We start from the raw sequence: 21,272 nt of genomic DNA, 5'->3' as shown, positions 1-21,272 counted from the left end.
AAACTAAAAACTACTTCCAAAAATATTCAGCTTTGACATTAATGAGTTTTTTGGGTTCATTGAGAACATGGTTGTTGTTCAATAATAATATTAATCCTCAAAAATACAACTTGCCTAATAATTCTGCACTCCCTGTATGTTCATAGAGCGCCTAGTGATTCAGCGGATTTGGGAAAAAGTGGGTAAGACTGCCTCAAACAGTCTGGGGCTAGATATTAAGGTAAGCCTCACTGATTATTTTGGGAATAGCAGTGGGCCGGTGAAGCTGAGCGAGACATGAGCAAACAACTTTTTATATGGTTTTGCTGGCTTGAATGGAAATATTCAGAAAGTGGGTGGCCGATCAGCCTCCCCTTTGCACGGTCTGGCTTAATGCGCTCTCTTATATATCGAAAATAAATGTTGTAGGCGATGTTTCTAAGAGAAAAAACGTTTTGGCTTCCTTTGATAGAGTGGTCTAGCTGGCATGACGCAATGAGCTTATATCTTGTCCAATGATTGTACCTGTAGCTGTTTTTCTTCTCTGTTTATAAAACGCGACTCTTGGAATGGGGTAGCCCGGAAGAGAATACAAACCTCTTTGGCCCAAGACCGTCCCCATAAAAAAGTTCACAAATCAGAAATATAGGAGATTAATTGGAAACCTCAGGTGAATCGGGACGGAAAAAAAAACGCAACATAAAATTAGCAAAGAAAAAACAAACTGAGGAAGAAAGGAGACAAAAAAAAAGAAATAAAAAAAGAGCACTAGAAATAGGGATTTGGCAAACGATTGCATGAATTCCACATAAAGTCGGACTTGAAGTTTCTTGCTGATGCAACTGAATTTTCTTCGGTATCTTGTATGGTGCTTAGTGCCAGATACAGAAGGCTACTCGGATCTGGTTAGCAACTGCGCACTGCTTTCAGCTTCTTGTTATGAAGTAACCAAGCTTTCCCCGCAGAGCATGGCATCCTTATATTTTATTTATGCTACTGTCCCAAGAGGTGAATCATTATTGGCTTGGTTAATTTCATTCCTGGCTTCTTGACTTGCAACCATTCTATCATTTTCCTAATGTGAATATAAGCTCAACAAGGAGCGTAAAATGGACAAAAGCTTCCATGCGACAGTCACAGCTTGGGCAGCATGGAGACATTAATACAGTTGTTTTGGACATGATGAAAAAGTTACGCGCCGTTGGTAATGATCTTTCTGGTAAATAATCTACATGCATATTCCTCCCCCTTTTCTAGAATGCCCGGATGCCAGACTAGATCTGGAAATTTTGCAATAGATGTCCTGCACCATTAGGTGGCGTCAGCTCCAACTCAAAGTCAGTTACATCACTAGAGCCAAACAGTGTCCTCGAGGACCCTCGCATTAGTACTTTGTTCATTTTTCTTATCCCTCTGAAGCAGAGAACAGCTTAGTTTGCTCCTTTGACAGTATTAATCCGATGTTTCTGGCCATCTTTCAGAATGGGAAGGTGAGCAGGCCCTTTGCGGAATCTGCAGGTACAAAGAGATTCACCAGAAAGATCATTATGAAAGTAAGTTCACTTATTTTTTAACTTTCTAGGTCAGTCAGCGAGTGTGCTGTGCCCTTTCTGTCTAAGGCCAGGAGATAAGTTATTTTTGTCCATTTGTTACAGGTTATTTAATGAATTAGCATTCACATATACATATCCAGAATCTATATTAATACTTGAAAAAAACGTACTTCCATAATCTGCGGGGATCCCTGACGTCCAAGCGTGCCGAGGATGAGACCCCAGGTCTTGGCAGTGGTGGCAGCAGCGATGGCATCCTTCCGTGCACTGCGCATGGCCTCATGGTCGTAATACTCGCGGGAGAACACTTTGCTGTATGGATCATACCTGGAAGAGATATGTAACAGCAGCATTAATGTTTCAGTCTTACCTTAGCCCCCCTCTCCCCAACCCCCATCAATACTACTGAAAGGCCAAAGATCCCTGAAGCATCAGGCTCTGGTCCTGGAGCCCAAGGTGGCTCATCAGAGTTTTTGGGGCCCTGACACAAATATGCTCCTCGGAAGCAATTCATAATGTCCCACCAAGAGAATCTTTCTGATGCTGGTCCTATTCTGGACCACATGAGGTCATAAAGAGATTAGGGATCTTTGGACTTACGAGACTCAACGGCCCTGGTTCCCCAGGCACAAGAAGTTCTTTAGGGAGCACATGACACACGAGGTTCATTGGGTTGTGAAAGATTAGAGGCCAAAAGAGTCTGAGTGTTAGGGGCCTGGGATATTTCTCTGATTCCCATGAATTCCGGGCCCAAGAATGCCTCGCTTGGCAGGGATCCTGGGGCCTAGGAGACTCTTTGGAGCTCTAAGGACCCATACCTAAGAGAAGACCTACAGCTGCAGTGTCCCTGATGTTTTTGTGATTTTTTTTTTCTTCAGATGGGGAGCGCCCATACTGCTATGCGTTTTGGTTGTCTCACTGGGCAGGATACAATTTAGGTAGTGTACTGTTTGTGGGTATGATCTCATGGGCAAGACTGGAGGCAAATGAAGCACAAGTAGGGGTTGAAATTCTCTCCTGGGCAGGAATGTTGCACATGCACATAGTCTAGCATTTGGCAAATACCTCTTGCAAAGAAACGGGGTGCACATACTGCAGTTTAGACAGCCAAACCACATCTCTAGCAACATTTGTGATTATGTTTGGGGGTGGCGATGGACGATACAGAGTTCTAGAAGGATGCCTCCTGGCCGTGCAAGAAAGACATACTGTACCACATTCCGTGTACTCACCTGAGCAGGATTCGGTGCTTTAAATGTCCCTCGAGTAGTCCCTTCCTTATTGAATACACTAATAGTATATGCTATGAAGAGTTTCGGCAGTTCTCAGCAGGGGTTCAGTACTGCACCAGGTTAGGGCTCCTTAGTACGATGGAGGGCAGTGGGGACTTGGAAGTGCTGCAATCAACAACAAAGTTTGCCATCGGGGCAAGGCTGCATATTTTGTCGCGTTTGCAAAACAACGCACTTCAGAGTTTATACAGGGACCTTCCCGCGATCAGACTAAACACACTAGACTTCCCCAACTGCACTTAAAAAAAAAAAAAAACGATATTTTTTTCACGCTGCTAGCTTTTTTTTTGCTTCCCACATGTAAAAATCTGTTGCATCCCTCCATCCCCATCATTTATGGAGAAGCCTCTGATTTGTGGCGTACTCTGATGAGGAGCGAATTTTAATCAAGTTTCAGGCGAGCAGCAGGAAGTCTTCCAGCGCTATAAAGCTGCCGCGCTGCCGCCTCAGCTCGGTAACAAATGGCCTACTAAGAGATGCAGGTATTGGGCGGGCGGGCGGGCAGCGCGGCGGAGTAGAGGGCCTCGTGCCCTCCTCATCACGGTTTAATGGCGCTGCCCGAAGCGCTAGTCGGCTTAATGGCGCAGGCGGCTCCTGTCAAAATGTTTACCCGCGTACGCCGCCAGCGGCCCGCCTGCTCATCTGCCCCTCACTGACCACGGTGCGTGGGGGCGCAGGTTGAGACCCACAGCTGGGGTTGAGACAACACAGAGTGAGGTGCTACTTCCTTGAGAGGAGGCGGCGCAGGGCACAATTCCTAAAAAAAAAAAAACATACGTGAGGGGAACTAACCAGGTTATACTGTATACAAGTGACAGCATAGTGCGTGATATGTATACAAGTGACATTATTGCGCATATCACAGCATGTGACATCATTCCGCATGACGTCACAAGTGGATTCACAGGACGTGTCATCACAGGAAGTGGCGTTACAACACATAACCTTCTTGGCTGAAGGGGACACCTGGGCGTGGGTTGGCACGTGAAGTGAGGAGGGACACGGGGTCAAAGGGTGGGTGGGTGCTGTATGTAACCCTAATGAGTGAGGTGCTAGCCTTAACAGAGTACACTAATACATCCTTTTCCTATCATTAACTGAAATCAGTTCCTGCCTATCCAAAATCAGTGTCAGCGGATAAGATCATAACTGGTTCCTAAGTTGACACCTGGGTCCCTGTTCCTCCCCGCAGCTAGAAGGCCCTTGGGTAGGCCCTCCATATGGGAGCATCCTACCCCCTCCACAAATCCTGCTGGGTGTACTCTCTGTGCAGGGGGCACGGCTGCCAGCCAGGATCACTACCTCGGGTGCCCCCTCTGCCCTCAAACTCCACCACCCCCTACTCCCCATCCCCTGGGGCCAGTGCTAGCTTCAAGAACTTTGCGCCTGCGGGGGTGGTTGGACCTACAGACAAGATGCCAGCGTCCGTCTGCATCCCCCTACGCCCCTGGATGTCATTTTCAGTTCCCAGCCAGCACCCCTTGGAGGGTCCCATTACCTTGTCATCCTGCTCTGGTAAGAAAAAAGGCACCTAATTGCCCCCCCAATCATGATCTCACCCCACTATTCCAATAAAACACCATAAAATACGACAAACGTAATTTCACAACAAATTCATCTGCGTGGAAGGAAAGAATACAGTGAGTAGCACATAATCATTAATCAACAACGGATCAAAGAGAAGGTATATATAGGGTAAGCAATACAAAACAAGATAGCATGAATAACAGAAACTGAATAGATGCCATGTTTTTTTCCCAGCACTTTTTCTTGGCGTAGTGTTTGTCTAATCGCGGTCGGCGAGCAGGAGCAAAAGACACGCTCGCCACTGCAACCCATTCTAATGGCAGGGTCAGCGCACGTCATCACAGCACGCAGCCTAGAAGCACTTCTGAGGCCGCGTAGAACGCCTCCTGCAATGACCGAGGCCCCTTGCCCCCAACGAGGCACTCCTGGCCCACAATAGCCATCACATGCGGGGCCCTCCTTTTGGGGGAGGGCCCCGTACATTCTGACATTGTGAGTTGTTTTATTACTTTTTTATTAGTTTACGGTTAACACAATCTTTTTATTGAACTCTGCAAATTATGAAGCAGATGGTAGAGTATGTATCAAGTGTGGTAAATCCTTTTTTATGTAAAAAAAACACCGCTGCCCCAGATGCTGACAACGGCCCTAAGGAGTTTCACGGAGTGAGGAGTGGCCTGTTGTGATGTGTTTTTTGAAGTTAAGTGAAGCACTGAATATCCTGGGCATTGATTAGGGTGCTGCATGGCTGGAATTACCACACAGGGTTGGCGGACATGTGGTAAAGATTCTTACTGGAGTGGAATGTTCAGTAATGTGAGGCGCTAGAAAGAGTGATTTGCTGTTTGGAGTATGGTGGCGCATGCAGAGAAGGCCCACAGGAAGGGGTGGAGGTACCATACCTGTAAGCATCTGTTGCAGGGTTTGCTATCATAATAGATTCCAGGTGGAAGCGTCCATCTCCCAGGTATCTGCATAGAAAGAGAGAGGTGGTTATGGTAAAGAGACTGTGATATATCTTTGTAGCCTAGTTCGTACCCAGAGACCAGCAGAGCATAGGTTTAAATCACAGCAGGGTCGAGTCAATGTTTTATGCATCACGAGGTTCATAAAATGAGAAACACACGGATTGTTCAAAAGTATCTATTACAAGTCAGAAAGGCAATTCAATGTGTAATGAGCTTCATAAATAGACATGATTGGGTCGTATGTGAGGAGTAAAGGTTCTTGTATCCCTCAGTATACCCAAGCAGTCATAAGTTCCTTTCACAATCCCAGCATACACCTGGGCATCACTGAGCAACATGGAGCACCCTGCAGTATTCCAGTGAAACCCTGAGTAGCTCTGAACATTCCACATAACCCTTGTCCATCCGGAATGAGGCGTGGGCATCCCCGGGCAGCACATGCATATGTAAATACTTCTGAGGCTCTCTGAATATCTCCAAGCATCTCTGGCAGCCTGAAGTATTCTTGAGTAACCCAGGCAGCTTTGTGCATGCCTTAGAATCAACGTGCAGCCGAATGATGTATGTGAATTAATGGAAAACTAAAACTGGGAAAACACATTGGAGGAAACACAATTGTAGAAAACCAATTTTGAGGACATACAATTTAAACAAAATACAAGTAAATCAAAAATTAAATGAAACGTTTTGAAGGAAAGAACATTTTAAGAAAATGCAATTACATACAAAAATAACTAAACATTATTATTTTATTGTAATTGGAATTTGGAAAGTATATTAAAACGACTTCTTCAATATATGTTAGTCTTAGGAAACAGTAGTGGACTCCAGAACAAATCTCATTTAAGGAATAAAGTATTCAGGATTTCATAAGGTACCATTTTTTAACACAATTACAAAAAATGCAGGGATTCTTGGTAAAGCTTTTCTAGTGAAATTGTTTTTCTATGAAAACACACACATGTATGTTTATTGTAAGAAAGTAAAGATTAGTAGTTGTGGTTGATGTGACTCCTTCAAAAGTAATATGTTTGTAAACTTCTGTCTACTGGGACCCAAGTACCGCTTGGTAACAATTGTCTCTCTCAGAGGCACAGAGCAGAGCAGTCCAAGACCTAGTCGGAAGAGATGCTGGGGGCTACTACCATAGTTCACTCATAAGCAACAGCCAATAAATAATTGTCCAGGCAGTGTTTTTTCATAAAGAAAAGCACAATATTAAATAAATACTACTGAATACTATGCATTAATTTACAATGAGCTACCAATAGGCAAAGGAAAATACCTATGGTACCACACTCATAGTTCTCATCCCTAGGCAGTAGGGGATCCTAAGGCCACAGTACCCCCACATATATTAAACACAATATAAAGCAAAGTTATCAAAAGGCAGGCCTAATGTCTTTGTTATGGTATTACCACAATAATAAAAAGCAGAAGTATCTTGCACAAAACTAATGCAACACTACTGGATTAACTTTGTATGGTACCCACCCACAGTGCCCTTCATTAAACAATATTATGATTATAACATTTCATTATCAATACTCTCTCTGTAAAAAAATAAATATATATTTTACATTAGCATTGGTACCTGACCTATATCTCTAAGCCTAGGTAGGGCAAAAGTGTACTTTAGGGCAAAAGTGTACTTTGCACAGATTTCACCCACAATGTATAAGTTAGATAGGCACCCTCTCTTTTCAGTTAAGCACAATCACATTACTAATGCAAAAACAACAGATAATTGACGGAATGCAGAACAAATCAAACATTCACCCCAGTCACAGATCTGGGTTTAATTCCTCAGTTTTTTTTTGTTGTTGCTTACCATGACATTCCAGTTTGGGCCCAGCCCTAAGCAAATCAGTCTTGACACTGTTCCCCTTGGGAACAGTCCAGCCAGAACTGCGAGGCCAGGTCCTCCCTGGACCAGAAACAAGCATCCTGGGACCGGTTTCAGAGTATCATCTTTCATCAGCTGGGCTAGCTTGAATCTGGTGGCATAGCAAGCACAGGACACCACGTCTTAGCATGGCCTTCCCACTTAGGGCGATAAATGCAAAAACAACAGATGATGGATGGAATGCCGAACAAATCAAACATTCACCCCCAGTCACATATTTGGGTTTAATCCATCAGTTTTTTTTGCTTGCCATGCCATTCCAGTTTGGACCCAGCCATATGCAAATCAGTATTGATCCTGTTCCCCATGGGAACAGTCCAGCCCGAACTGCCAGGCCAGGTCCTCCCTGGACCAGAAACAAGCCTCCTGGGATCGGTTTTATGGTATCACCCTTCATCAGCCAGGCTAGCTTGAATCAGACGGCACAGCAAGCAAGGGGATCGTCATCTGGGCATGCCCTTCCCACTTAGGGCGACAAATGCAAAAACAACAGATGATGGACGGTTTTATTCCCAGTCACAGATCTGGGTTTAATCCATCAGTTTTTAGGGTCAAGCCTGCGTTGCATGCGCTCGCGCATGCGTATCGCAGAGAGATGCTTTAGTATTTAGAAAAGGGCTCGGAGCCCTGTCAACTTCACGTCAGTGTTTTTCATTGGTTCGTGGGCTTGCCTAATAAAATCTGCTTGCTTTCATTAGTCGAAGGCACGCATACGTCATGCCTTTTCCGGTAGCTAGCCCTCCTCGAGCGCAGCGACCACGTACAGAAAACATGCGAGGCTCGCTGTTTTCCATCTGGCTCGTGGACTTCTTTTTTTCTAATTTAAGAGCGCGATCTCGCTTGGCAGAAGTCGAGCGCTTTACATAGTTAATTTCACTTTTTCGGGTTATGTACATAAATGCACTTTTGCCCGATAGGTGAAAAGTCGGGTTAGGAGTTTACAACGCAATCAGCTCTAACATGAGCAAACGCGAGACCCGTTGCATTGTAAATGCTTGTTTTGCTTGCCATTCCCTTTTGGGCCCAGCCAAATGCAAATCAGTCTTGACCCTGTTCCCCATGGGAACAATCCATCCCAAACTGACAGGCCAGGTCCTCCCTGGACCATAAACAAGCATTCTGGGTATCACCTTTCATCAGTCAGGCTAGCCTGAATCTGGCGGAGTAGCAAGCATGGGGCCAACGTCGGGGCATGCCCTTCCCACTTAGAGTGACAAATGCAAAAACAACAGATGATGGATGGAATTCAGAACAACGGATGTAGTTCTTTCTGTCTCTCTCTCTCGAATTTCCCTCAAATATATAACATACTTCCATACTTCTGGTTTAGAGGGTTATAGATAAATAGGGATATGGGGACAGGAACTGTGTGAATTCTGCAGAAAACCAACGAAGATAACTATTTTTCAAGATTAATTTCTTCTACACCTTATTAAAAGAGCATGCAAAAGTCAATTTAGAAAAAAGGCATTTGTTGAATTAGTTTCTATAAAATAGTAAATGTCATTTATCTTGCAAATTTCCATTAAATAGTTTAAGTAAAATGGTTTCTCAGTAATAGTATTCCATGAAATTGTTTTTCTATGAAATCACGCGCAACTCTGGCATGCATCGCTGGACCTCACTGGGCATCTCCAAGTGTCTCTGATTATTCTATGAATACCTAATCCACAAAGAGCTCTAGGAAGCCTCAGACACACACCTGTGAGTACTACTGAGCCTCGGCAAGCATTCTCAAGCACCTCTGAGCAACCACAGTGGTCTGTGAAATCTATGATCATTCACAACCTTTCCTGAGCACCCACAGAAGTCCATCAGAATCCATGACCATGCAAAAGCGTCTTTGAGCACCTACAGCGGTCCATAGGGAAATGGTGAGCCTTCAAAAGCATATCGGTGCACCCACAGTGGGCCTCGGGACTCCGTGGGCATTCACTAGTATTTCTGAGCACCCAAAGTGGTCAGTGGAAATCCATGAACATTCACAAGCATCTCTGAGAACCCACAGTAGTCCATGAGCATTCACAAGCATTCCTGAGCACCCACAGTGGGCCATAGACATCCCTGAGTGCCCATAAGCATTTCTGAGCATTTACAATGAGCCATGGGAGTCTGTGAGTATGCACAAGCATCTCTGAACACCCACAGGGCACTATGATAACCTGTGAACATTCAGAAGTACCTCTGAGCGCCCACAGTGGTCAATGGAGACCCACTGGCATTCACTGACACACAAATCCCATTTAGAGCATCCCTGACGAATCCCAAACAATCCTCATCACCCTTGAGCAATGCTTAAAATCCAAGGGATCTATGATCATCTCTGGGATAAAGAACGTTACAGCGCCCCCAATTTTCCATAGGCAGGGGTCATTGAACCCTTGTCTTGACACTGCCAGCAAATCCTGACTTCCACGGGATATCGCTTGTGAGATCATCTTAGCCAAATATTTCCTCGCCCCAAATAATGTTTAACTCCGATTCAATTAATGCACGTACTAATAAACAGTATGCACGTGCTCCTAAGCCTCGTGACACCATACTCCTTCTGTCAGGTCTCCCCATCCTCATACAGGTGGGCTCGTCTCGGGGTATCCCTCATTTCAGGGGGTACACTGACATCTTGCGTCTGGCTGCTGTCACGGATGACATTTCCTCGTCTCCCCTTCGCGCTCACACCAGAATAAATTCAGCGCTGAGCCTGACTCCAGGTCGCTCGTAATTGGTCGATGACATTTTGAAAGTTCAACGCTAATTTGTCAGCAAAAATTAGCGAGACACCAAACTAGGGGAAAGCAGGGAAGTGAGGAAATGTCATGGCTGGGTGCAGATCCGATCAACGTGCAAAGTGAGTGAAGTGAAGCCTGTGGTGGGGGCCGGGGGTGGGGGGAGGAGGGAGGGACCTAGCGCTGGTTCAGAGCTACTCGACAGGCATCTTCGAAGGGGTCAGAGGGCGAGGGTGGGATCTTTCAGGTCAGGACTCCCGGTTCACGTTGCAGAGCCCGAGGGCGGCCTCTTGATGACAAGCACCGCTTTGGACAGTCTGGGTAGTTTTTACTGCACCCTCAAGTTGTCGTTCTCCATGAGGAGCAATAGTGCCCTGTATTCTATGCAGAGGTGGTCAAGCCACCAAAATGATAGGGAGAGCAAATACACAGGCTAAGCCATGGGCCTTTGCCAACCCTCAGAGCCAAAGCAAAGGCCTAGCCATTGAAGGGCCCATGAGGTCTGCTAGATGAACCTTGTTCTGCATCTAATTAAAAGTGCAACTTTAAGTAAACTCCCCCTATATTTCTTATTGTATTCATGCCCCTACTTCTCACTGTGCCATAGCACTCAAATTAATTAAGAAAAAGGGTTATTTTACCAAGGTTCATAATGGAGGAGGGCAGTGAGGACGGACGGGGAAGTGGCTTGTCATTAGCTCGCCCTTTAACCGGGCACCAGAACCGGACCAGAGCCAAACCTTTAGCCTGACCCAAGATCCAGCACGCCTTGGCTTGTCCACCTATAATTCGATCTTCTGGTATGCAGGCGTCTTACCTCTGCAGGTGAGGACAGTACAAGGGTAGGGTATGGTGTTGACATACCACCAGGCCCTCACCGCAGTCCCTCCATAGTGACTTTTGCTTAAGGAGGAAGCGATCACCCCCCCCCCCGCTGAGCCACTTGGGAGAGAGTGGTATTGTCCAATGGAAGGTACACCCTGGGTTTCCTTGGTAAGTTTCACACAGGTTGATGAACCCATGCTTTAGCACAGCTTCAGTTACTCTGTCAAGGACACTTAAAGAAGATGCCCTGTAAAGCGGTCTCTCAGCTAAGATGTGCCAGGCTTACAACTGTTCCTGAACTGAGCAGCATCTTCTTTATTGAGGCAGATGCTTCAGACCTCGATGTTGGGTCACTAGCTAGCTAGCCACTACACTTTCGATGGTGGAGCTCGCTGGCTCACTTGACCTATTGAGTGGTGATTTTCATGCATTCAGTTGTTCAAGAAATCTGGGCTGGGGTGTCTGTTAAGGGGATGTGAACAGACAATGTTGCAAGTGCACAACTGCTACACCTCTACAAGTAGACAAGGCTATTAAGATAAGGAGCTGGATGCCAGGCCCCTGCTGTACCCAGTGGTTCTAACCCCGACTTCCAACTTTCTTCCATGTCCAGTTTCTGATCTTGGTGTCGTTTCAGCATTTGTAACCCACTTTTTTTATAATGGGAAAAACAGAGACCACAACAGGAGGGGTATGTGTGTGTGACCGACCGTCTTGCCCACCTGAGGAAGCTGGCCCAGGTGGCTGGTGGGAAAGGAGAGAGGAAGCCCACCAACCTAAGCCACGCCTCTTCCATGCTCCCAGGACCAAGTGAAGATGGAAGAGAGGTCTTCCCCGAATGAGGAAGAACAGGTGGGCAAGGAGAGGGGGCTGTAGCCTACCTGGAGCTTGTCTGGGAGGGAAAGAAGAGGACCTGGAGCTGGTGGAGGAGAGGCCATGCTAATCTTCCTAACCTTCTTGTGTGATCCCACCACACCAGCTGTGATCCTTCCACACTGTGACTAATGGCATGCACTGATAATGTCACCTTATCCGAGGCCTATAGAACAGTGTATTGTATTGTACTTTGTGACTTCTTGTCTTGTGTGTGTGTATGTCTGATGTGACAACTGACAGGTGTGAGATAATGAATAGAGAATTATCATCACCTCCCCCACCAGCTATAACTTGCACCCTCTTCTCCCACCCCCAATTCTGCATTGTACAAGATGTGCGCAAGAAAACGTGCCTGTGAAAAAGGCTGTAACTATTCAGTGATAGATGTGGTCTGAGTAAAGCCAGCAATGAGGCCGTGACCATCTTCTGTACCTCGTCCTGCCACTTTACACCTTTGGCAGTTCTCTTTTTACTTCTGGCTGCAGGCAGTACATCAAACTTCTCATTCAGTGAGTCCTTTCCAAGACATTCATGAAGATGTATAGAAATGGGGGCGCACAAGGGCCACATGCAGCAAACAGGAGGAAATGTGAGGGACCAAACTCTAGCTCAGGCAAGCATTGGCAATAGGTTAGGCTTTAAAGGAATGTTTTAAGGCAAAGGGAAGTATTAGAAGTAAATAGCATGGGAATAGATATGTATTTGTGTGACAGCGAAGAACTGTAGAATAATATTGGTGTAGGTTAAAAGGGCAGGTGACAGATGCTTTGCACTGTCAAGCCAGACCTAAAAATCCATGGAGATTAATGACTGTCCTACAATCTGTGCTGCTGCCAGAAAAAGACAACATAAATTATATACCTGTCTAAGACACTTTAGTAGCATTCTAATGTCATGTGTGTGCCCCTGAAAATTGAGCTTAGGCAGCTGGATAAATACGCAAAATGATCACAGTTGTGAATGGCAGGCACTTTTTCGTGGAAGCACCCAACCTCTTCCAATCAAAACATTCTCATGGCTCCCAACCTGTGGGCAGAGCCAAAGCACCTCGCTAGTGTGCTCACTTAATTGTATAGCAACAGCTGTGCTATGAAGTCAGACCATAAAAAGTATTTTTTTTATTTGCTTTTGCACTCAGGGGAAAAGGCAGTCTTTAACAAATCCAGTAAAAAAAAAAAAAAGCTTTCACCACTTAACTCCCACTGCATCCAATTATTACCATTGGCCACACGATTAATCCTGGGTCCTTGCAGCCATTTCAACATAAAGGATTGCTTTGCTATTGTCTGGATCCGAGGAGGGGACCACCATTCTGCCACAGCGGAAGACACTTTCTGGAGCTCCACCAACTAAAGGCCCTGTGAATCAACAATCCACATCCAACTCTCTAATGGCCCAGTGCCCGGAGTTTAAAAACTGTTGTTGTGCAGGTTGGAGCTCGACTTCTGTCACGCTCGACATGAACTGAATAAATATGGACTCTTTCAGCTACTGCTAAAAGTTTCTTCGACCTCAAACGTAGCCCAGTGCGCCCATTAGACTGGTTCTACCTGTATATTGGAAATGTAGGTTTGCCCATTGCCCCTTAACTGTGACCAAACCTGCAGAGATGAGGTCAGTAAAATTGCCTGCACTTATATCAACTGGATGATATCAACTAGAGACACATTATCAAGGAAAACATACATGGGGAAATGTAGATTAGCATTCTTATCTGCACATCTTATCCGCACGTCCTACCTGGACGATATTGGTATTCAACATTGTGCACTCAATAAAAGGGCAGGTCGATAGAAAAAAAACTTGATATTTTGGTAGAACTCCACTGTCAGGTGTCATGGGCACACAATGATCAGTGATAGTTAAAGAAGATCACCACAGGACCCTCTCATAATTGCCCTCCTGCTCCTATGACCAATCCAGCCAGCCATGTAGAAATCGTGCAGAGCAAGAGTGAAGATGGGCAAACTCTGAGAAGTGACTGCCTCGCGAGCACAGTCTTTCACTTCAACATGAACTATTTTATTTTGACGTGGGACACCCGACATTCTTTACAATGCACTCACACGGCCCCTCTCTCCACCACCCCTTCCCCCAACCCCAGCATGGCATTATGTTCACAAGTATAAGCCATGTCCTGAGCTCTGAGAAGTGCCCAGGACCAGGCTTTAGGGATTGCTCCATCCACACTCTCCGACTAGGCAGACGTCCAATAACTTGCTGGTCTCCTTACCACCACCACAGAGCTCAACAATGTGACAGTGAGGCCAAAACTTGACTTAAACCTCTAATGCCATCCAGCAGCCATGTGAGCCCCTCTGGAACAACAGGGCTACTGCCGACTGTTTTAAAAAAATAAGTTTTTCAATGATCGAGGACTTACATAAACAAAAGCAAAGAATTGTGTGACTTTCCAAGACAAATTGGGCATTGTGATTTTCCATCTGCAAACAGCACTTTCAAAAAGATATGGCGATTCAAGTATGGGTTGACCATAATAGGCACAAAAGATTTCTTTTGCACTGTAACGAGTAATTAAGGATGTATTAATCCACATTATTAGCAACTATGCCGGAGTCCAACCACAAGGTCCTAGATGAGTAGTACAGCACCCCATTTTTTCCAAAGAATTTAACAGGAATTCAAATGAATTATGATTGTCTAGTTTTATATCAAATGTTGGTCTTCAACTAATTTCAGAAAAGACAGTGCAAAAAAGGCTGAAAATACAGGAGTCAATAAAAGACACAAACTCGTCAGAATCTACATCACTTTTGCAGTAAGGGAGCGAACCCTCGTGTACCGTCTATAAATTCAGTGTTAAAACATTTCAGCGCCAGGGACAGCTCTGGAATAGCACTTTGCTGAAATCTCACAGCATAGCACTGGTTCTTTGTCGTTTGTCCTGTGCTCCACAAAAGCAGCTATGAACCGACCTACGGGCTGCCACACAGGACTCTCTTTCTTGAATATAATTTTAAGTTTAGGACTAGAGACTTTATATTTTCAATGCACCTCCAAAGGGAGGTTTTATTAAAACTGCACAAGCTTTTGAAATAACACTGAAAGGACTTTGATCTTTATTGTGAGGGCAATACCCAGCTGCCTTCTGCCGTGCCTGGCTCAACCTTCACATCATCTACCATGAACTAAGCTTTGACTCCTCGCCCAAGTCTCTTAGGAGGGTCAGGGAGGCTTTGGATGTTCGTTTGTCCTTGTCACACCAAGCACCCTTCCCCCAGAAAGCAAGGAACAAGTGTAAACTCATACACCCTTCTAGCTCTGCAGGTGTGCTGCATGGGTGGAGAGGGACAGGAGTGTGAAAGGAGTGCAACATCTGCTCGAGTGTGAATCAGGTGTGAGCACATGGGGAATACTGGACAGTATCAGTGCAGGCGCTTTCTTTGATCCTCTCTGTCCCAGGGTCTTGGATAATGAGGCTTGCAAGGATTAACAAAGAAAGTTTTTGGCTTCCTTGACTCTCCAGTGGTGCCTGTGGCTGGGCAGTCAAAGCTTATGCAGAGAAGGTTGGTCTCAGATACAAAATAGAACACATAAGACAACACTCTCAATAAAGATCAGGTCCAGCGCAGGCTCCTGCTCGGGGTGCATCTTTAATACTGAAGCACCCTAATGCGAAAGGTAAACGTGAAACACATTAGTGAAAACCAAAGGTGCCCAGATCTAATTGTTGCTGACATACAACGGGATTGTTTTTACTACCAGATAGACAGTCAATAGTAGATTGTGAAGCATCTTTGCATGCCAAACACGCCTGACAACAGTAGGAAAGTGATGAAGTGCAATGTAGCTCAGCAGGTTTGGCTCCCGCTGTACTGTTTTGGCTCAGTAAGGCCTCCAGGTGCGCATACACACTGGATGTTGCTTTTGGCGCCGGTTACTGTTAGAGAGTCACTAAGTCCACACGACCAAAAGGTCTACCAAACCTTACCATTGTCAACTGGTACTAATCGGTAGATATAGGGGGCAAGTAACTCAACAGTCACATGCACTGTGACCATGTGAGCACGGGCCTGCATGAAGTGCTGTGCTGGATTACCAAATAGGCAAAGTAGGCACTGGCCTGTGAGCCCCACTCCTTTAGGGGCCCTGTGACAACGGATCAAAATAATATTGTTTTGATCTTGAAAGAAAAATACAATCAAGTTTTCTTAGATTGTTTCCAAAAGATAGAACAAAATGAATCAACTCAAAGAAAGGAAAGCTTTACATTAAATACTCTATAGAGAAAATACTGTATTAATGTAATGTACCCATTAACAATTTAAAGTACATAAACCATAGACATCAGATTCAGAGAACAGTTTGTCTCTTAAAAGCTCATCTTCTGTCAGCTGTCAGTTTGTAAAAAATTCAGTGCTAAATAGGTGCGTGTAATGTTTAGTTCTGTGTAATAAAATTGGTTTATTAAAATTGTTGGTTGATAAAATTAAAAACGCATTAGGATATAATTTGCGAGGAGGGCGAAATTTCGACTGCCTAGGGGCCTCCACGGGGTTTAATCCGGCCTGGTGAAGTGTATGGTTGGAATACATGCAATGAGGTGCAGAGTGTACCCACGAGTATTTGTGGAGTGCAGTCCGGACAGGCACAAGACGAGGTGAGCGTGCATGGGATTCACAGTGAGTGTGTGTAGCAGCTCACCGCTGGTTAGCCTGGAGGTACACTATGGCTCCTTAAGCGAGCGAGCACTGCACGGTGCTTATCTATGGGATGCAGTGGGCTTGCACGATGCCAGCGGGAACGCTCCGTGTGCGCGGTGCCCTGTGAGCCAGTGGGCTTGGGGTGTGCGTGGATAGCAGCGCAGGCAGCGTGCTTCACTGTGAGCGTGTCCAGGGTGCGTGTGCGGAAGCTGCGTACTGCGTCGAGCAGGAGCTTACGGGACGTAGCTGTAATAAACCCTGATGGGCGGCAGCTGTAGGTAATCAGATGAGACAAGATCCTACATTCATTTTTAATGAAGAGCCCCTAATGGTCCTGTCTCCATTCATGCAATCACCTATTTGTTCCATTACCGGCGGTTTCCTACATCAGCCGTGGCGCTTTCTAAACACAGCGAGAGGGCAAGCGTGCAACTCCTAATGAGCGGGCCTTCTCCAGCACACCTGTCTGCCCGGGCTAGTGCACGATAGGACTCGGGCACCTCCAACACATGGACGCGCACTGTAATAACAGCCATCAGGGCTGGCCCACCCCAAGAACGGGCATTAGGACCCCTCCAGTGAAGGCCCACACCAACAACACTCATTAATAAGGACGAACTCCAACAGCAGCCCTTGGGGCCCACTGTAACACCACCCATTAACATGGACAAACAGTATCAAAGGCCATTAGGGCTCCCTCCAACAACAGGCATCAGGACGCCCTTCAATGAAGATCTGCTCCAGAAATAGCCTTTAAAGAGGGCAACCTTCAACAGCAGCTTTTGGGACCCACTAACAACAGGCAAAAAGACCTTCTCCAACAACCATCAGTACCCATCCCAACATCATCCATCAAAAAGGGCCCACTCTAACAAAAACACATCAACGAGGACTCAAGCCACCAACAGTCATCAACGAGGAACCACTTCACCAAAAGCCATCATTAAGGACCCACTCAGACAACAGACATTAGGACCCTCTCCAACTAAAGCCAGCAGTAAGGAACCACTCCAATCAAACGCATTAGGGCCACCTCTAACAACAGCCATCAGGACCCATTCCGAAGACAGCCGTTAGGACCCTCCAACAGCAGCCATCATTAAAGACTCACTCCAACTAAAGACAAACAAAGACCGGCTTCAGCAACAGCTATCCACAAAGCCCCACTCCACCAAAGGCATCAAGGCCTACTCTAACAACAGTCATCAATGAGGTAAGACTCCAGCAACAGCCACAGGTAAGGACACATTCCAAGCGCAACCACCAATTAGGTCCCACTCAAACAAGAGCAATCAACCAGACCTACTCCAACAACTGGCAACAATAAGAGCAGAATCCAGCAACAGATACCAACAAGTAGAGGTGGCCTTTTGACAAATAGCATTCTGGGCAAAACCAAATTCAGCCCCTCCATCGAGCACCTTGTCTGGTGTTGGAAAAGTGGGAGGGGTGGTGGAAAGATGAAGGGGATAAGAGAAAGTAGGGTCATAGGAAGAAAAGACAAAATATGCATGTGTGCCACACATTTTTTTGGAGCCAGGGCAGAAGGAGGCTGCTGCAGGCAGCTCTTGTGCCTCTCTACAGGTCGGCAGCCTGGACGTTTTCCCAGCTCACCCATGCTAAAAGCTGGCCCTGACAACGATGACCCACTTCAATAAGCCACACTAAAAATGACAGACCCCAGTCCCACAGACATTGATGAGAAGCCACTCCAAATGCAGGCACTAGGACCCACTCCAATAACAGGCATCAATGAGGAACCACGTCATCAACCACCAATGAGGACAGAAACCAACAAAAGCCATCAATGAAGTCAAACTCCAAACAGAGCCAAGAAAAACGAAACACTCCTATAACAGTCATTAATGATGACCCACCCCACCAACCATCATCAAGCAGGACCCTCTCTAACAATTGAACCACTCCAACAATAGCCACTAAAATGGACAAAATCCAACAAAATACATCAATAATGACCCAAGTTCAACAATAATCAACAATGAGAACCCACTCCAAAAATACCATTAATGAAGATCCACTCCAGCAACCCTCATCAGTGACTGCAGACTCCACCAGTACACATCATTGAAGGTATGTTCACAAGTGTTCAACTCAAGCAAGGCCAAAGAAGATTGCACGCTTACCAAGAATAAACAGTGCCACTCCAATAACATCATTCAATGAAGTTATGCTCCTCACTTGCATCAGAACAAGAGTGCTAGCTCTGTTATCAGCTAACAATGAGCCACATTTACCAACATTGGGAGAGTGTTCACCCCAACGTCAGCTATAAATGAGTACTGCCTCTGACATACATCAAAAGTTGTGTGCTCACAAACAGTTCAACATGACCAGCCCCCAACAATAGTCATCATCGTCCCCAACAATGAACAAGAGTCCATATCAACAACAATTAACACAAGGGCACACTACAGAAACGAGGAACAAGAGCACACATTTACCTACAGCCAGTCATAAGTGTTCACCCAGTAGTGGCTCACAAGAATCCACTAAAGCAGCACTCATAAGTCCCCACTTAATCTTGCGTGAATGCCCATACCCAACACCTGAACGAGTACCCACTCGAACAGCCCGCAGGTTTTCTCACTCAGACAACCTGTACAACTTCCTATTCTAAAAGCAAGCAGCAGCGAGTGCACCTTCACCAGCAATGCGTAAAAGCCAACCATATTCAGTGGAAAGTCCACATTTCCCCTCACTACAGCAGCCGCCAGTGGTCCAACACCTCAATAAAATTGTGTGAGTGCCGAACCAACAACGGTCTACTGGAGCATACCTACCAATGCCTTCACAGGCGGTTGTTAGCTAATGTGTGCTGCTCAGCTCGCTGATGGCAATACTTAAATGAAAAATCTATCAGAAGAAGTCTGGAGGATGGACGCTTCATATACAAGGATCGTTCTTAAATACTTGCTTCTAAGACTGAAAAATGAATATTGAAAACTCAAGATGCTGTTAAAAACACGCCTAGTCTGCCAGATCTACAGTTAGCTTTCAGATAGCTGGCTGCCGAGCATCCCACAACCCAGGTCTGCTGGTTAGACCATTTTCTGTAAACTGGCTGTATATGGCCGTTTTGTGCACTTCTGACTTCAATCTCTATACCGATGTATCTGACCATAGAGCTTTGAGGAGACCTCCAATAGTTTGTAGCACTATACAAAATAACCTACATTAAAAAAAAATCGAAAATATTTATTGGCCCTCTCTAATCTGGCAGGGTCATGAAGCAGAACTGAATCTTTCCTGAGGCAAAAGAATGAGATGCAGCCACAATCTGTTCAACAGCCTTAAAGCCTGCCACAAGAATAAAGTGTCTCGTTTATTTTCGGCAAAATAGTGGTAGATGGCAGACTTCGCCAAGGATTCAACATTGTGTTTCAGTGCCAGGCTAGAAACGAGAAAGAACTCCAGAGATGTGTCTTGAACTGCTGGAAAAAGAAGTCATGCTCTCTAGCACAAGTTGAAGTCAAGATGGAACAGGCAGGGAATATGATCTGCAGAGACAAGCTGAAACTAAGTCTTAGCTGCAATCACCAGCCCCGGCCACTCGTTCCTAAATACCTGATCGTCAATGCCTGAGGTGCTGGACGTCCCTAACGGATGACACTTCAAGACGTCTCTCTGTTGGTGGCAGAGTCATGGATGGAGATCCCTCAGCTATCCCGTCTATAACTTTTAAAGTATGGAGTCTGGATAAAGCCCTGCAGAGGTCAGAAAAGGGACAGTGACTGGCCCAGTTTCCCCAGTTTCGACCTTTTAAAAATGAGCTGTCAGGTATGAGGCAAAGCAGTTCAGGACTTGCTACCAAGTACCTGCGAGAGAGAAATATGTGAGCTGTCCACTTCTTTCCTGCTTTTTTCCATTTTCCCCTCCGCACTTTGCAGGGTTTCGGTCTTTGACTGAATAGTAGTTGTAGACAGGAGCCTCATAGGCCTAGGGCAAGGGCTTTTGGGGGAGTAAGCCTTCCCACTTGGTTGCACACTAAATGTTTGACTGGTGGCTGTGAGTTGTACGAGATCAATCCGAGTAACAATATCAACTATTCGTGGCGGATAAGCAGCGTTTCAAAGTTATGCAAAATCCAGTGAAACAAGGCATCCTCAGTCCTAGGCCATGCCTTCCCTTGTTTCTAGCGGAACATACTCCCGTCATTCCTGTATCTCAGTTGGCTAAGTCTGAAGTTCAGCTTGCATAGGACCACTTAATGTTTACAAAACCCCTGCTAACTAAGGAACATACATCCAATGGCAAGCTTGCTCCCAGGCCTGTAACAGGCTTATATTCTAGGGGGAGAAACTGAACTGATCATAGTTTATGAAGCCTTGCCATGGAGTCTGGCCGAGTTACAGTCTCTCTGGGCCCTTCTCTGCTAACTGGCTTGCACCTAACCTTGCCGAGAACTAAACAGAAGAGTGGGATGCAGTTATGGTGCTGCTGCCTGGACAAGCAAGAAAAACTGGTGTCCCATCCCGTGTGCGCTTCCTTCTAGCTGGTCAATCACTGTATGCAGCATCCTAGACCAAGAACCCCTGTTGACTGACCTAGACAGGTTACAAAAAGAGCGCGTGGGCCAGGTCTCACATAAACCAAAAGAGAGTCAAGGCCACCTATAGAGAACAGAGCACGAGGAGGTTCTGCATCCCCCTCGCCAAGGGTTCTTGTGAAGATGGCATAATCTCACCAAGACCGACTTCAAAATCTCACACTCAAGCAAAATCCCTGACAACCAAAGGGACACACCAACCAAAGGGACACAATCAACCTTGTAGAAACACGCCCCTGCTGCCTATGCTTTTGCTCCACACACATCGAACAAAGACCCAATGGAAAGCTCCCTGGTAGAGCCTGTGCTTGGTGAATAAATAGAGGTATGGAACAGTTGGTCTCTAAGAGGCCACACGTTATATGTGTTGTGGTTGCTGTCTGGTCTGC

General features: G+C 45.8%; 1 protein-coding gene across 3 annotated transcripts in view; it reads right to left on the bottom strand.

Moving 5' to 3' along the window:
* DPH1 (diphthamide biosynthesis 1) overlaps nt 1–21,272 on the bottom strand; it is a 1,238,545-nt gene that overhangs the window by 257,759 nt on the left and 959,514 nt on the right. For all 3 annotated transcript variants that reach the window (XM_069226145.1, XM_069226146.1, XM_069226147.1), the window contains 2 exons: nt 5,254–5,322; nt 1,703–1,859 (listed from right to left, as the gene is read on the bottom strand). In XM_069226145.1, coding sequence (XP_069082246.1) covers nt 1,703–1,859; nt 5,254–5,322 — 226 coding nt within the window. The remainder of the gene's footprint in view (nt 1–1,702; nt 1,860–5,253; nt 5,323–21,272) is intronic.

This window comes from Pleurodeles waltl, chromosome 3_1 (assembly GCF_031143425.1).
Source record: "Pleurodeles waltl isolate 20211129_DDA chromosome 3_1, aPleWal1.hap1.20221129, whole genome shotgun sequence".
NCBI lineage: Eukaryota > Metazoa > Chordata > Amphibia > Caudata > Salamandridae > Pleurodeles > Pleurodeles waltl.
This window is presented reverse-complemented; position numbering and strand designations above follow the sequence as displayed.